The 18,115-nt window shown below is 39.5% G+C and overlaps 1 protein-coding gene across 2 annotated transcripts; it reads right to left on the reverse strand.

Annotated features, from left to right (window-relative positions):
- Window positions 1-95: 95 nt before the first annotated feature.
- On the reverse strand, window positions 96-2,646 carry cmklr1 (chemokine-like receptor 1). 2 transcript variants are annotated; one of them, XM_018669680.2, is made up of 2 exons: window positions 2,481-2,646; window positions 96-2,350 (listed from the first exon to the last, which is right to left on the reverse strand). In XM_018669680.2, exon 2 carries the CDS (start codon window positions 2,329-2,331, stop codon window positions 1,297-1,299), a length of 1,035 nt encoding a protein of 344 aa, XP_018525196.1. In that variant the 5' UTR covers window positions 2,332-2,350; window positions 2,481-2,646; the 3' UTR covers window positions 96-1,296. The 2 variants fall into 2 exon arrangements, with proteins under 2 accessions (XP_018525196.1, XP_018525197.1); XM_018669681.2 differs by having other exon boundaries at window positions 2,494-2,637.
- Window positions 2,647-18,115: the final 15,469 nt, after the last annotated feature.

The following is an 18,115-nucleotide window of genomic DNA, read 5'->3' on the forward strand; positions in this document are numbered from 1 at the left end:
TCAACTAATATTAAAATTCTCATTATCTTTTTACACAATGTTTTCCAATCATGACTATGAAGAAATTACAAATTAATTCATTTTTCAAGAAGAGATTACTTCATTCAAACATTTATTGGACAAATCACATTCACTATACAGTTCTCATATACCTGATTTTGTCAACTCAAAACAACAGCTTGTTGTGTGTTACTTGAACTGAATCATGATTTCATGACTGCTATACTTCGTCATTAGAAAGATACATTCGTCTCACATGAGAAACTCCTGTCCAAAAGAATTTACAGTGTGAATAACAGTGGAGTACTTACTACTTTGAGAACTAATTACACTTTACATATCAACAACAGACCTACACCCATTTGCACATTGTATTTGGGTCAGTCAAATATAACTTGCAAAAATGTTGCAACACAGAAATAGTTGAGTGCTGTGGTGTCAGTAAAGAAAACCACAGAACATCTCACTCTTCAGGTGGAGAGTGAGTTGAGGCTTCATTTGAAAAAGAAATACCAGTCATCAGCTCTCTGCTTGTTTGCTTAAGCAGCTGTTATAGTCAGTTCAGCCTTGTGCCTACCTTTTTAATTCAGAGATCAATCAAATGAAAACTTCACAACAATTAATTATATATCAAATGAGCAAAATAATGGTAACACATTTTTATGTGTCAAGCCTCAGAAGATTCAGCTGAATGATAAATTAAAGAAAAACTCTGGAAAAGTGGAGAAAATAGATAACAATGCCTCCATAGGGCAGGAGAGGTCACTGAATGGTTTGTGCAATTTATACACTATGGCCTTGGCAGTCACCAGATCTCAATCAGGTTTTAGACTCATTGACCACCATCATCAAAACACCAAATGAGGAAATACTTGGGAGACTTGGAGAGTCAATTCCAAGGCACATTAGGTTGGTTTTTAATTTGTCACCAGTCTGCATTACCTCATATTTTACAGTCCTTTTATTTTACAAATAAAATTCCTCTATGTGCTGCTGTTAAAACTTGCCTGCAACACTTTAAACAAATACTGCTCTGAAAACACTTGCTCTGCTGGATGAGACTGATTCCACCCACTCTGTAGTGGAACATGAGCTAAGTACATGTTTACATATTGGCTCAAGCTACATTATGAGTTTGTGAGCTTAATTTGGAAGCAGATCTCTGTATCGTGCCAAGACAAAAAAAAGCAACAAAAATGCTCATTTACAGAGTGTGTTCTCATTAGATATGTTTTTACATCTTCTGTTAATTACTTGCGTATTTAAAACCATTTTGGAGTAAGGTCTCTGATACCTCTAGATGTGTGTGGAGGCTCTGCCGTCCATAGAGCTGGACCTGGACAGGTATCGACTGGTGGTGCGACCTTCCTCTCCCAACGCGTTCTCCATCTTTGAGAGCATAGAGCTCCTGAACTTCTGCTTGAAGTCATTGCCCATGAAAACGTACAACACCGGGTTGAGGAAGCTGTTTGCCGCCGCCATAGAAGTGCCCACTTTGAGTCCCATGATTAATATACTGTGGTTATGGGGGTTCAGCTCAAGTAGGACGAACACGTGGTAGGGCAGCCAGCAGACAAAGAAAGCTGCGACCAATGCGGTCATCACCTTGAAGGGTTTGGAAGACTTGGTCATCCGGTTGGTGCGAAGCTTGAGGATGATGATTGAGTAGCAAATGATGATGATGATGAAAGGTGCAACGAACCCTGCAAAGAAGCGGCTCAATGCAACTATCATGTGGCTGTGTTGGTGCAGTGTGTAATTGTTGAAGCAAAAAGTCCTACCCATGTGAGTTTTAACATCCCTAAAGATCATAGAGGGGATGCTCAGGCCAATAGCGAGGATCCAGGCTATTACAACAACAATGGATGCCTTTCTGACAGTGCGCTGGTTCTGGGCCCAAACTGGAAACATGACAGAGATGCAGCGGTCAATGCTGATGATGACCAGGAGGAAGATGCTACTGAACATGTTGAGGAACATGACTGAGGAGGTGAACTTGCACATGAAGAGGCCAAAGATCCACTCCTCCATCACCATGTTGGTGATGCTGAATGGGAGGAAGGCGCAGAAGACGAAGTCGGACACGGCAAGGCTCAGGTACCAGGTAGTGTTGACCGTCTTCTTCATCTTGAAGCCAGAGATCCAGATGACCAGCGCGTTCCCACAAAAGCCCAGCAGAAAAATGATCACACTGACCACCAGCAAAAACACACACAAGACTTCCTTGAAACATGTCGATTGGTGCTGAAAAACTGGCTGCTCATATGGAGTGAAATTGTCATAATTATAAGAGTAGTTTGAGTAATCTGGGTAATCTTCTGCAAAATCCATTTTCCTGTTTTAGAGATTTCTGTAGAAAAAAAGAAAACATTTTAAATGACCAGCAGTTTGATCAAATCCAACACAATTTTTCAGTTTATGAAATTAAAACAATTCTGAATCTAAAGGAACTTCTGTATAATCAGATTATTGAACAATACCTGCAGCACAGACCTTCCACTGCTGTTGACTTGATGGTGTCTGGAGCTGAGAGTATGCACAGCTGAGCAATTTCCTCTAGATGTGTTAGAGACACCACCACAACCCAAAATCAGCTGACTGACAGTGGTTTCCCAATACTTCCATCCCCCCTGTACACTTTCAGTACTGCATTCTGAGGTCTTGAACTACTTTATTTTTAATCATGGGTGATGATTAAATAATTTTAGGCAATGTTTGTACCTCCCATGTAGCAAATCATATGTAGCAGACTTAAGTTATAATTGCAAGCAGAACATATTCAGAAAAAAATCCATTAAACTCAAGATCTTAGAAATTCTTCTACTTTCTATTTGACCATAAAACCAGGAAACAAAAAATATTGTAATTTTAAAAACAATGAGTCATTTCCAGGGCTGTTTTGGTTACAAGTAAAACTTTTGTGCTTTGTGCTATGGACCATTACAGTGTCCATCTGGTCTGTGAAAAGGAGGAGTATCTTAACTATCACACATACATACACTCCCCTCTGTCAAAATTTTGTGATATGGCTCTGATGTTTCTCTTTCCTCTGCCAGATGCATGTTATTGGCCAGATGTGTCCATTCAAAACAGTGAGAGGAGGAAAGCGTGTTAGGTTGTAGTGTTCATAAAACCATAAAGCACTGGGCAAAATGATGAGTATCTCAGGCAATAATGGCACTGATTTGATATTTGAACCCCAGCTCATGGTGCAGATGCTTCTAATAACACAAACAAAAAGCAACAGCTGTTGTTAACACAGGCCAGAGCACAGCGCTGCCATCATTACTGACTAAATCACTTTCTATGGTTGTCCTGTTTTGTGGAGTCATAATAACCATCGAGGCAGATGAATCGGTCCACAATGTTCTGTGTTTCCCCTGATCACGAGGAAGCAGCAGCAAGAACAGCTGCAGGAAGAAGCACAGATGTTACTTAGTCAAGTTATTTTGTTTTGAAGAGGTGTGAGTGAGGGGGACAGCACTGATTCCAACACTGGATTTATGACTTGACCTGAAACTCCCACTTTTCTGGACGATAAAAAGCTGATTAGGTACAGCGGGATGATGAAATAATGAATAATTAGAATAACCTCTTTGGGCTTGTATGCCTCTGCCATTGGATAATGGCCAGAAAAGTGTTTTTGCAGAACATTATGAATAAAATGTCATCACATCATCATTTTTTCCTATTGGACAGTTGTGTTAAATTTTATCACAGTTAATGCATGAATTCTTAGGTCACAGTGACCTTGACCTTTGACCTTTGATCATCAAATTCTACTCAGTTCATTCTTGAGTAGATAACAGTGCCAAATCTGAGGGTGTTCCTGCAAGGACTTCCTGAGATACTGTGCTCACGTTCACAGGAACGGGGTGGATGGACAGACAGACAACCTGAGAACATAATGTCTCATGTCGGCCACAGCTGTCACCAGCACCGAGGCATAAAAAGTCAGAAATACCTTGAAGTAAAAAATCTATTTTACCCTCGACAGTGAAACAGGACTGTTCTGTGTTTTTATCTGTTCACCTCCCCTTGACATTCCTGACTTTATTATGCTTTAAGATGGATGTGAGGTTACACGTATGGTAGCATTACAAAAGTCTTTGTGACAACAGACATCAGCTTTGAAGACCTGAATGGTATTTCTGAAATAATACAAAATAATACATGATTTTTACTGTATTTGTAATACATATAGCGAAAGTGTGGACATATAGTATTGTATTTATAATATTTAATTCCAGTTTGAGAAACAATGTTTATAATTACAATGTGATATTTGTCAATTAGATGTTCCACCATCATCCCTGTCTCAATTGTTTCAGAGAAAACAATATGGTTGTCAGAAAAGCACAAAAACAGATTAATTATATCTAGAAACTAAAACCTGCTTTATAATAATAATAATACCAATGTTATGGTTTGGGCAAGTTATACAAAAAAAAAGACATAATAACAAAAGCAGCTAGCCTACAAGTAGATAAAGACACACAAAGGAATCAGGAACTCTGGGAAAACTCACATGAACAAAACCCAAAACATGAACAGGAACTAAAGCAGAAGCACGAGGCAACTCAAGGAAACTGAACAAGCTGACAAAGGAACAAAGGAAACACTAGTTTACAGTGTGATGGTCCAGGTTGATCATGGAATTAGGTTCAGGTGGAGAGAGACCAGGTGACTGCAGGGCTGATTGGGGAAGTGGGAACAGGTGAGAAACACTGGAGGGAAAAACCACAAAAGAACAGGGAGCAAAACCATAATGGGCACAACAAGGGAGGTCAGACAGGCAGACCGTGACAACTAAAGCACTAAAAGTCCTCTAGTCTCTGATTGTGACACTGTGATGTGTACAGACACAGTGTCTGTAAATGCAGAGGTTCTTGCTGTGTTTCACAGTGAGAGCACTGAAGGCCCTGCAGACTCATGATAAATCTCACATGTGAATGTAACTACTGAGGCTGTTTAGACCTGCTCTCAGGACCATGTAGGCCTGTGAAGACTGCATTTGACTGACATCTCCTCTGGCTTTTCTCGGGACAAATTCATCATTATGTTACTGATAGATGGAGTCTGCTGATGTGACATTATTTCCAACACTACACTGCTCACTTTAAACCTGAGCAGAGGTTCAATCAGCCAGCGTCACTGACAACATTTGTGTGGTGTGCAGAGCAAAAGTGAATCCATTTGAGATGCTGTTTATACCAAATGTTTATTTCATAGTCAACATCCCCCACTCATAACGGATTCTACGTGTGTGTGTGTGTGTGTGTGTGTGTGTGTGTTTATAAACAAGCCCTTCTAGACATATCATGTAATTTATCTTCTGTCTCTATGGTATTGCAAGTAATGGTAATGTTATGAAAAAATTTCTTTCGCACAGCAAAAACATTTTTCACCATATTGCTGCCACTCAATGCTTAATGTGTTCGCCTTTTGTCTCTTCCATACACAGTATATCTTCTTCTCAAAACAGTCTTTCACAGCACTCAAATAAAGAAAAGCAGTGAATCTAATCTAGGAAGTGGCAGCTGCAAACTTAAACTGAAACAGATACCTTTTCTCTCTTAGAAGATAATAATTAATAATCAACAGAAGGGCTTCACTAAAATGGTCATTTTGCTGTTTGTTACTGTGCTGCCTGAGAAACAAATTAATTACAGTACAAACAGCTTCTAGTTTTATTCTGAGAGAGTATCTTAACATTCAGAATCTGAACTCAGTGCTGCTGAGATTGGAGTTTGCTCCAGGATTGTTGTTGGCAGTTTGTTCATCACTCCCCTGTGAGGATGTTGCTGCTGTTAAAATGAGCATTACTCTCTCCGATTAGATTCTTAGATTAGATAAATTTGTGCTTTTAGAAGCAAATGAAGAACCTTGCAGCGCCTCCGTTTTAAAATTTCCCAGCATGTTTGAGGAGCAATCTCATGCATATAAATCTGAAACACATGCAGCTCTCTGGTAAATGAAGACATTTTTAATTGCATGCAGCAGCATGCCTTCCTGACCCATTTAGATGCATTTCAGCGAAATCACTTTCACCATGGAGGGCACGCAGACCTGTCGGTGCCCTGCAGATTGGATTACCTAATGAAGGCTGAGGTTATAAATAATCAAACACACGCACAATAAGCAGGTATTGGCTTTCTCTGGGAAATGCATGGCAAACCCTCTGAGGAAACTGCTTCATATGTCACTAGATGATTCACACTAGATGATTTTGCATCAAAGTGTGAATCAATTTTTAAGGAGCTAAAAATAAATACAGATGACTGATGCATTGAAGTGATTTAAAGAGTCTTTGGAAAAATCAAATCTGAGTTTACTTCACTCAATATGTTGTTGGTTTAATAAATATAATACCCAAAGTTCAGTTGTGTTGGAGCAATCCATGCAGGCATTAATTCACATTTATCTTTAATCTACTCTGCATTATAACATACACACAGATAAAATGTTTTGTCCAGTGTATCTGAGCTGAATGCATCATAGTAACACCATCGGTTCAGCAGGTTGGCACAGTGAAAATAAGGAGCCTCTGTATCCTGATGGAGTGTCCTTGAGAAACTCAAGCTGTGCTGCACTCTGACTTCTCTATAGAGGAGGAAGCTGAAAAGAAAAGCTGTCTATGAGGATAACTAAAGCACTATATTTAGTTTTTCTTATTTGCAGCATGTTAGTGTAAAGTGGGGGGAGCACTGTGCTACAATAACCATGACCTTGTTTGACTGTTGACTCATGACTGTTTAGTGTTACTGGGTCATAATGTGTTAAAGAGTTCTCTGATTTGAAATGAGCCATACATGAAGAGATGAAGATTCAGGCTACACTATTTTCCTTAATTCCCTTTTCTTTGAGTACCTTTGCAGGTCTGTGAATTACAGATGTGTATCTTCAGCAAATCCAAACATATACTGAAAAATACAAAACTCGGTTTCAGGTATGTTAAAACCTTACATCAAATTTTTCAACTGCAAACCCCTGAATAACAAATATTTGGTACTTTACGACAAAGCAGATATGTAACAGCATATCATCTGCAATATACAGTCCATATTTTTTCATGCTTTCTATAACTACACTGCTGTAAGAAATTAAATAGAAATGTTATTTATAAAAGTGATTTATTTGGACTTGGACTTGTGATGCCTTTTTTTGCAACATCTACTGGTTCTGAAATTTAAGAGTTTTAAATAATTTACATAACATACAACAACACACAGTTTAATATTGATCTACTTTCCCATAAAGATAGTAATGGTACTACAGATTTTCTTGTGACACAGGAATTGAATGAGTGACATGCCAAAATAAAAGTTCATATGCAGATTCAAATGGAATTTGATTTTTTTTCTTTTTTTTGTGATTTCAAAGCCTCTCAAGTTTTGTTAAATAAATGAATCATTTTTCAAAAACATCTTCCCTTCTACGAGATCTTTAGACACTGGGAATGTACGTTTTCAGGCTTTCAGCTGACGTTTCCCAGAGATGCATTCATTGAGCAATCGCTGCATAACTCACTGACATGTTGACAGGAAATGCGTATGGCTGACATGAGAACAAAGTGCTGATGTTTATTTTTGGCCATCAGCAATGCTTAAGCCCACAGCAGGAAATTCCCTCCATGAACAAATGAGTTGATCAATAATCCTATCAGTCTTTCATAGATTATGTTCATTTCCATCCAGTGTTTCTTCAAATAATTTTTTTGTATTTTTATAACCTCTGACATCAGGATTTCAAATCTGCTGTTTCCATGGCGTCCCCATGATCATAGTTTACAATAATACTAATACTAATCCAGTAATTCTGCTCTGCCCATGAATATATACGGTCCACAGAGTGTATTTCTCATCTATAGGCTGATTTTATGCTTCAAACAATTTGTCCTCAAGCTTGGTCATGACAGTCAGAACAACAGAGTAACAGCATAGAGCATAGATGCGTCCTCATTTATGAACCATTCCTGTGTGAAAAACCTCTCGATACCAATCAGCCAGTCTGTTTTTAAAGCTATCAGACAAGCCACTGAGCACTTATATTTATTCCAGCAATCAGGGCTGGTCTCCCCTTCCTCCCCTGTAGTTTGATGGAGGGTCCTCTGCTTTAGTATATCAGGTTCCACTCCTTCCTGCCCGTGCACCATTTGAATTGTATTTTAAAGTAACTTGAGCATTATCACAACATTAGTGTCTTCTCCTTGAAATCTATTATATATATTAGTATAGCAGAGATGCAGCACTCAACAGCATAAATCTGCTTACCCTAAAATCCACCTTCACATTGCAGATTAAAATGGGCTGAATTTTTGAATTACAGTATCAGAAATAGATAGCAATCATGGGTTGAAATGATCTGTGGAACAGCATTAACCTCAGGAAGTGGTGTTGTAATTTTATATGTCTAAATTCTGCCTATTATTAGAACTGCAGGGGTTTTTACAGAATTTAATATGAAAGGAAATGGAAATTAGATACAGCATGTAGTACTTTTTTTATTTATAGTTTAGCGTTTAGCTTTGTATTTTTATTTTCATTTTTCATTTTCAAAACTTGAACCACTGGAAATGGATATGATGAACTGTAGCAGACGAAAATGAAATATGCTATTTTGTCATGTTTTATTTTGTCTCAGGATACAATAAAACTGAGCACAAAAAAATAATCTTAGGTGCAGATGACCTCTCAATGTCAAAGTCAAACATTGCACATACACAGAATTGTCTCAGTCACTAATCTCTTCACATATAACACCAGAAAGGTGCAATTATCTTTTGAAATGGTAATGGAGTGTTCAGGTTCTGAATTTCCTGCAGGTAAATTAATCATGAGTGGGTGAAACAATCCTTTCAAATAATATTGTTTGTTTTAACGTCCTCATAGGTGCACAGTGATTGACAATGACTGAGAGCTTAGAGACTTGCATCAAAGTTTCTGAAAGTCATTTGAATGTGATTAATGATATCTAAATTTCCCTGTTGGTAAACCCTTCGCCACCTTTCCGTTGCACCAAGCAACAATAAACAAATGTCAAGATTTATTTGCATACTGCACTGACTGACCTCCCCAGTGTCATTAACACAGCTGCAGGTTAAGTATGCAAGTCAATCACCAGATCCCAGTTTGGTACTGACCGTAGAATTATTGATTGTGACGTGACTGCCATCAACAGTAATCATACCTCTTTGAAACTGATATAGCTGATATGTTGAATGGAAAAATGTCAGCTTCTAAAGCTCTGGCAACTTCGAGGTTTCTGCCTCTTAAAAGGAAGATTTTCCTTGCCACTGTTGCCTAGTGCTTGCTCTTGGTGGGATTTGTTGGGTCTCTCTGTGGTCTAGACCTGCTCTGTATGAAAAGTGACTTGAGATGACTTTTGTTGTGATTCAGCACTATATAAATAAAATTGAACTGAACTGAATGGAACTCTTATTAGCTTTCACTTGCTATGGGGAAAAAAAGGATAGGAAATAGGATTAATTTTAGCCATGCTAATGACCTGACTCTACAAATAATGTTGACCGTGTTGGTAGTTAGTAGATTGGTGCGCCACCTTGATCCAGACTGAAATATTTCAACAACTACTGGATTGACTGCTGTGTTACTGTGCACTACATTCATGGTTCCAAGAGGATGAATCCTCATGACCACTGTGGAAATTCTTGACTTTTTCTCCAGTGCCACCAGCTGGTTGACATTTTTGGTTGTTACTGAAATATTTCAACAACTACTAGATGTACATTCATTGTCCACAGATGATGAATTGAAATAACTTTGATCCCTATTCAGGTCAAAATTTCAATTTCTCCAATGCTTTGGTTTATGATCAAATACCGACAAAACTAATCACATCCCTTTGTGTGCTAAAAGTGCTAAATGGCAAATGTTAGCACGCTAACATGCTAAACTAAGATGGCCAACATGGAAAACATTATACCTACTAAACATGCTAACGCATGTTATTGTGAGTTGACATTAACATTTAGTTTGTGATGTGATAAATCTAGGTAAATCCCACTATACATCATTGATTTTAGTATCTGTCAACACAGAACATGAAGGAGGAAATGATACACTCTCAGAAAATTGAGTTGGGATCAAAAGGGGCTCCATTCATTACTGTTTATTTGTTGTTACTGTTGATTAGATTTTGTAGAGACAGACAGGGAGACTGAAGAGGACACACACATATGCATTCACATATGTGAGTGCACACACACGTTTACACACCACACTCAGGAGAATTAGAGCTGGCTGTTTGCCAACAGCAATATGCACAGATGGACCAACATGGCTCTATGTTAAGCCTTTACATTAACAGGCTTTTATCAATGCCGACCACAGAGGGAGGAGAGGAGTTCAGAGATGCAGCTGCCTCTTGTTCAGACAAGAGACAGTAGGACCCGGAGGGTAAGGCAGATTTTGCCACGTTTACAGCTGGTGATACACAAAACTCATAGTTCTCTGTTAAAATGAGATGCACTTCATGTCTCTTCTGCAGTGTTCAGTCATTGTGACAAACTGTATATTAAGATACCAGAAGAAGCTGACAGAGATCAACTGCCTGTGAACTCCAGAGTGAGAAAGCACTTGAAAGAAAAGTTGAGCTTGAAAGGCTGAGGAAGAGTAGCTTCTGTTTCCTTCACTGATGGGGTGCCCTTTGACCTTTTTGCTTTTAAAGGGGCAATATGTGAGTTACTGCTATTACTAGCAGCTCTTTACCTACCAAGAACTTCAGCCATCATTGCAGTTACAAGATGAGGAGTTAGAATACGTCTGCCATCTCTATTCTAAAGTGATATTATGAGATGAGACAGGCCAGGGATGGTGGTTAGCATGCTAACTTCAGGTGAAGAGCAGACATGATAAAAATAGAGGGAAATTAAGAATTAACATTGGCATCACTTTCCACCGCTGTAGACAGCTCGTGCTGAGTAAAGTTTTATGTTGAACTTGCAATATTTCTTCTGGACTGATAAGTAAATAGCATTCAAAGCAAAAGATTGTCTGCAACTCCACAAATGTATTGTAAATTCTAGGTAATTTTTTAAAAAAAAGAAAAAAAAAGAGCTGTGCCTTTACTAAACATTTTCTGTATTATTACAGATTATCATGTGTCCCAAAATGAATATTTTATACTGAGGCATTTGTTAGAAAAGTAGCTTTTTTATTAAGAAAACTGAAAAAATGGGATAGAGCTGAAATATCATAAATTATGCAGCTATGATAATCCAATATGGCCTTGGATCTGTGTTTTATGTGATCATCTGTGCCGCTTTTAACCATCTAAATCCTATTAAAGTGATCAGACAGATCCTATGGCACTGAAAAAGTCAATTAACAACTATAATCCTCAAAGTGATCCTGGCTCATGATCATGGGATTTCTGCTTGTAATCACAGTGTTACAACATTAGGTTGCGGTTCTCCAATTGTAGTGTACATCAGTTAAATGATAATAATCAGTTCATTTGTGACAGTGACTAGTGTGTGTAAAATATAGTTTTAATAGGAAGAGAAACTTTCTTCAGTCGCAGCTTGGTCGAGTCCTCTGAAGCATGCAGGGCTGTGAGAGCAGATAGTGAAGCTCTCCCGCAACCCACATTCTGACATGCAGGACTTGTAAATGAGAAGCTGGAGGGAAAGGATGGAAAGGAAGGAGCCGCTGGCTATTTGTTTTCATTTAATATGTTGAAATCTGCCTCCAGATGGGATCCTTGTATGATTTACCATATGGGTCCACAATGATTAATTAGATGTCGCTGGCGTTAGATGCCTCTGGAGCACAAATACCACCTCCTGCCAGCGACACTGATCATTCTGTCATGTGAAGGAGCATGTTCGTTTTCATGTGAGAGATTTTTTTTATTTTTTTATCTGGCATTCTTACCTCTCTTTCGTGGAGAAAATTGAAGATCAGAGTGAAAGGCAATGAGAAATCCACAGTCGTGCCAGCAGCTCTGTGAGGCTGTACTTACACAGCAGTGCAAATTAGCAATAAAAATGGAGTACAACTGAGGATGATGTGGATGGCATTAGTTCTGCAGGTACTGGACACAAGCCATACAAAGAGGTGCAAATTAAAACCAAATAAAAATGTGATCTATGGTGGTACTAGCTGAAAAGTCAGGCGATCATCAAAGTCATTAGGAGTCTTCCTCTGGGGACCATGAATATCTGAACAAAACATCCTGGTAATATGTCCAGTAGTTGTTGAAATATTTCAGTCTGGACCAAAGTGGTGGACTGACAATGCTATCATTTGAGCCACATGGCTAGCCTTGCTAAAACGACATGAAACACAGGTGTTACGAATTCACGTGGACTTTTTAAATTAAAACTTTGCTGCTGCACATATAATAAAATCATCGTTATACCCACCCAACATTCAAACTACATAGGTTTAAAAAGCGCAAAGACAATTCATCATTGATTTGTAACTTAAAAACAAAATGCGTTTGATGGAGCAATCACGACCAATATACTTATAATATGTGTGTGTCTCGTGGTTGACTGCTGACAGGCCCATTTAAAAAGCAATCAGAACAGGGGCTGTGAGAGCTGTTCTACTCAGACAGTGTGATTAGTTTCCCTCGCCACAAAATCATCTGTCTGCATTTGCTAAGTCTCATAAACAAGTTACAAAAGAGCTGAAGGCAAGAAATTTCAGGGGAGTACATATAAGCAAATATTGTCATCCAGTAGTATTGTGTTGTATTTAATCGCGTTATAAGGTGCTATAATTTTATTTTGTACTCCCCCTGTACGTTACCAAAGAAACCGAACAAAGTCACCAGCCAGTCATCTCTTGGTGGGTGAAGAAAATAATGAGCCGCCCACGGTTGCTGAGTCATCGCTGTGTGTTGTAAGATGTGCCTGTTAGTGCTGGAATTGGTACATTTTACAGAGCCAGTGACTTGCACACCCACTCCTCTGAATGGCACAAGCCAGTGTGGAAGTGAGATAATAAGTGAAACAGCAAGAAGCGCCTGAGGGAGGTCCCTGGTAATGGCTGCCCCTCAGTGGAGAGCTAATTATTTCTGTCTCCTGTCTTTCTACCAGATCATTTACTCACCTGTTGGCCCTGCTGAGGCCCTCGAGCTGGTGACCAGCCTGCAGGACCTGACGAAACACAGGACATAGGGAGGCCTGAGGGACAAGGACTGTGATCTGAGGTTATGTGCTACAGCTGACAAACAAATATGACACATCAAGTCAGTCACCAAGAGCAAAGATCAGATGCAAAAACCTGCCGCTCTGTTGCACAGCCTCAAAATGAATAATATGTCCCTTGTGGCACAAAAACAAATCATCGTCTTTTGTTCGTGCATTCATAAAGGACGTTTCTATGTGAAATGACTCTCTTCAGGAGACTGTGACTGTGAGAAAGAGGACAGACAGATAGGAGCATGAATTGAATAAATCATGTCCAGTCTCTCTAGGCTTTAGGCAAAAAGAATCCACACTATCTTCCTGATTGTTGATGTATTTACTGCACAGTCATCCACTAAAATTAATCATCCATGCTTCCCTTCCTTTCTGTATGGCTACATTTTATATACTCTGTGAGATGCATTCAATCAGCCACCTCGGGTACATTCATGCACAAAGTTTTCATGAAGCTCGAGGGCGTGACAGACTGTTGGTAGGACAGCTTACTAAGGAAAAGCCTGCAGTGGTAGCAGCAAGTGTTTACATTGTTCACAGAGAGTTCACAAAGGAGCAGAGAAAAAGAGCGAGGGTGGAGAACTAACACCTTAAACAGGAAAACATACTGTAAAGTGTGTGTCAGATATATGATTCTTTGTTACCACAAGAGTCCTCTCATCTGTGAGTGTAGCAGCCCAACCTGAGCTGTCTGCCTGAACTGCCTCAAAGGCTTTGTTATGTTACAGTAGGAACCAAGAAAGTAACATCAGACACTCTGAAGTCAGAATAACCTCATGCAATAATAATGACTTTATATATGAAGAAGGGTGTATATTTGGTCATTATAGAGGGTATCTAAATACACCTGGTATTTTCATTCCCCTCATGAAAAAATTTAAACCCAAAATACATCATTTTTACCTCTGTATGGATGATTCAGACTGTCAGGTGTCACATTTTGTTGAGAATGGGCCTCCAACCAGGTGTCACATAACACTCCCTCAACCAATGACAGATGCAGAACAACAAAATAGTTATGTATGAAGCCATATCTCAAAAATCTAGGAAAAGGTCTGAATCTGAATTTAAGAAACACTAAAGCATTTAATTATGAAGACAACCTTTGAAAATAAGTGAGCAAAATTAGTATTATTAAACTTTTTTTTTGCACCATTGTGCAGATAAACCAGAGTTTTTTATTTCTGTGTTTTGCTGTCAGTGATTAAGTATTTAATGTTAGTGAGTTATATGTATTATGGGTGTAATGGTGACATTGTTTTCTGTACTGTACACAGTGTATGCATGAATATTTGTTCATTATAGTGCGTACTGTATATTAATAATAACCAGAACAGTTGTTGTTGCCAAGGTAACAACTGGATGGGCATCCAGATAAACAATGAACCAGTTAACTGCAAAGTTTTAGAAGTCACCATCATGTGTCATGCCTTCCTCAAGAGCCAGCAGAAGAAACTTTATCATCAAAGTGAGACAGTGCTGTGGACAGTGGCCCCTCTGCCAGTGCAGTGAAAACCACAGGGATGGATCTCCCGTAATTACCTGTTTGACACCTGGGGAGGCCACCACAGGTGTGCCGCATCCCTTCAATTTCCTCTGACCTACTCTGAGCTCTTTTAAGCAGAGACAGCAGAGAGCAGTCTGAGCATGCACTGCCAGGCTCGCTGGGCTGCTGGATCGGAAGGAGACGGGGGGGGGGGCATCAGATTACTGTTCTCGTGAAGCAGTGAAATTTAAAGTCTGTAACCTGTTGTGGGTGTTTTACCCTCTGATTTCATGAAGGAGCACCTGGTCAGGCTCAGGGCTACCAAAGACAACCCTCTGTCCTCTGTTCACAGGAGAGACACAAGACACCCTTACCTTCCAAATCATCTTGTAACAGCGTTTGTCAGCCTGCCAATGAGCGTGTGGATAGCACATTTTGGAGCACCGTTTAGATGGGTATTTTGGATGCTGACAGTTGAGGACAGTTGCTGCTCACAGCACAGCTCTCCTTCACTTTGACATCCATTTTTCGGCCTCCCTCATCCCTGCTCTCTGAGCCATCCATACTCAGAGAGTGGAACAAGAGCCCCCATCCCTCTCTCTCACTCTCTCTCTCTCCAACTGTCTAACGAGATCCTCTATCTCTGACACCCAGCTCTGTCACCCAGAACAAAGCCTCTTCTCAGACAGAAAGGCAAGCCGACTGACGGCTCCACAGAGGCTGGAGAGAGGAGAGCCGTTAGGGGAGGAGGCGAGGCGCCTGTGCCGGAGGGATTTATTTCCTGCCCTGACAGGTTGCTTTTTTTCCAGGTGGGCAGATGGATTTTCTACCTCTTGAAGCTCAGTTCCAGCAGGTAGTGAAAAAGACAGGGTGTTATTTTAATAGACTGTGACAGGTCATCGCTGGAGTGTGCTTCAAAGTTAACATGTCGGCCGATGTGAGGATCATGCTGGTGCATGTACCAGTGTATTACTTTACAAAATCCGTGAAATATTCAGTGAAAACAACTTTTTTTTTTTTTTTTCACACAAGTTAATGAGAAAGCTTGTAATTCATGTTCCGTGCATCACAGTTATTAAACAACACTGATACGGGAGATAAAAGCATACTGAATGCATTAAAGATAACAGACACCTCATTTTTCAGGTGCCTGTTCCGTTCTGATAATAATCCCTAAGTGACATGAAGCATTTAATTGCATCAGCACAAAAAACAGAATTAATACTCATCAATAATTTTAACTTCAGGCTCATACAGTTTTATCTGTTTCCACAGCTGAAGGGGTTTTAGCTCGTGTGAGCATATGCCAGATGGGCATAGAATTAGTCCACAATATGACCAGAAGGCCATTCATTTCATGCCATCATTCTCCTTGATCAGTCACGCATTCTGCCATATTTGTCCTTGCTTTTCAACTAAAGCAGAAGCCAAACCTGATTGTTGTGGACTGTCCAAGATGCCTCTGGCTTTAATTCTTGTTTGTGGTGTAAGCAACTGGACCGCAGCCAGATAACAGGCTCCAAGAAAGGAACGAAATTTATGTCTCACACTAGTTCAGCATCCGCTTATTCTGTTAACCATCAATTGAAGGAAGAAAAACATCCTAATTAATTTCCTCATGACTACTGTTTTGTGAACAGCAAACCATTAAAAAAAAAAAAGAGGGGGGATTAGGGGCTCTCACTTTGAACACACTAAATCACCATCGCAAAGTCAGCTTCACATAAAACCTTATTAAGCTAAATGCCAATTAACTTTTTCAAAACAACACAAGGAAAAATCAAAGACATCTACAAGTCTCAGCCTGATCTGAGGATACATCATTCAGTAACACTGCAACTTTTTTAAAGGGGCACTCGCTCAACAGCTTTGCACTTCTATAATCAGGGTGATTTATTCATCAGATTTAAATGTAAATGGTTAAAATCAAAGCGAAGAGGCAGAGCTATGCTGATTTTAATAACGTGCCGTTAGCTAAACTCCAATAACACTGAATCCTACATTTCCCACAATGCAACACATTGTGCCTTTTCACTAGACCTGCTTACATTACTGATGCACATAGTCATACTGACACCCTCTGACCATGTTATTTGCATTACAAATTTCACAATAATATTTCATCCAGATGCATGGTTTTGTTTTCAGTGCACGTCCACAAGCCCACATGCTGTTCGCCACTGACAAATTATAAACCTCACAACAAAACAGCTTTGGTTTTGTTGTGCCACCATTCACAAGTGTTGTTTGTCTCTACTTGCTGGGAGCTATTTACTCTTTCTTTTCTATTTAATTTGAAAAATCATCAGTGGAGCGTTGGTCATCTTGTATTCTACTGCAACTACATATTCTACTCTGCATATTTATCTGTCTTTTATGTGGGAGATCTATTATTTTATGGTCATTTTTGTTGTGAGGGGAAACAACAAATCTGTGAATGATTTGTCTTCTTCCCTCTCGCTGTAACCAACTACTTTAGGCCTGGATTCATGTGTCATTGAGTGAAAGCTGCTTCCAAGACAAAGAGCAATAATAAAGGTATCTTAGTTCAGTGGCAAATTATACAGTACTGAGTCCGATTTGAGCCATGGATACACAAAATGTCCCACTGGCAACAATCACCTTTCCACAGTTAATCATTGGCAGCATGCTGATTAAATATTCCCCTGAGATTTCTTTCTTTCTTTCTTTCTCTCAGGGAATGAGAATTCACTGTAAACGTGCTCTCAGACGCTATAGCTTGCTACAGCCTCTTTGCGTTGAGAAGTGTGTGACCAAGCGCATGAATAACAGGAATAAAGAAATAATGCCACTCAAGCACACTCACAGCTCCATTATCCTCCAAGGTGAAATTGCTGTAGGTCAGAGCTGCACAGAGGGACTCTGGTGGTGGTAAATGGTGTTAGTGTGCAGCTCCGGGTCTCAGTGTGCAGTACAGTTTGCGACATGACTAGACAAATTCAGAGGACCAAATTTCAGACAGACCTACCGAATCCCTAACTGCACACAGAATCATCTGCATGGTTGTTCATTCATAACTTTCCCTGCACTATCTGTGGCGACAGTGCATTGCTGCAGAGTCTCAGCCTGCGTATGAATATGGGCTATTTAGAGCTGATAGTGTCTAAAAGTGATAGTGTTTGGCACACAGCCATGAATCAGTCCTCATCACCACAGGCTGTTCACAGCTGGTGGTTATTTCTTCAAAGGCAGTTTCACTAGACATAGATGATGCATATTGAAGTATAAAAGCTTTTGGAAAAATACATGAAACCTAAGAAAATTGAATACTAAGGACATGAAAGACAAGTATTATAGCACTGAAAGATTCGTAAATGTTACTAGACATAGAATATGAGGCTGAGGAGGCAGATATGAATCTTACTTCACACAAATACAAATTGATTTTTATTGCATTCAAAAACTGGATCATGGTCGAATAAATTTTGTGATTT

This window comes from Lates calcarifer, linkage group LG13 (assembly GCF_001640805.2).
Source record: "Lates calcarifer isolate ASB-BC8 linkage group LG13, TLL_Latcal_v3, whole genome shotgun sequence".
In the NCBI taxonomy this organism is placed as follows: domain Eukaryota; kingdom Metazoa; phylum Chordata; class Actinopteri; family Centropomidae; genus Lates; species Lates calcarifer.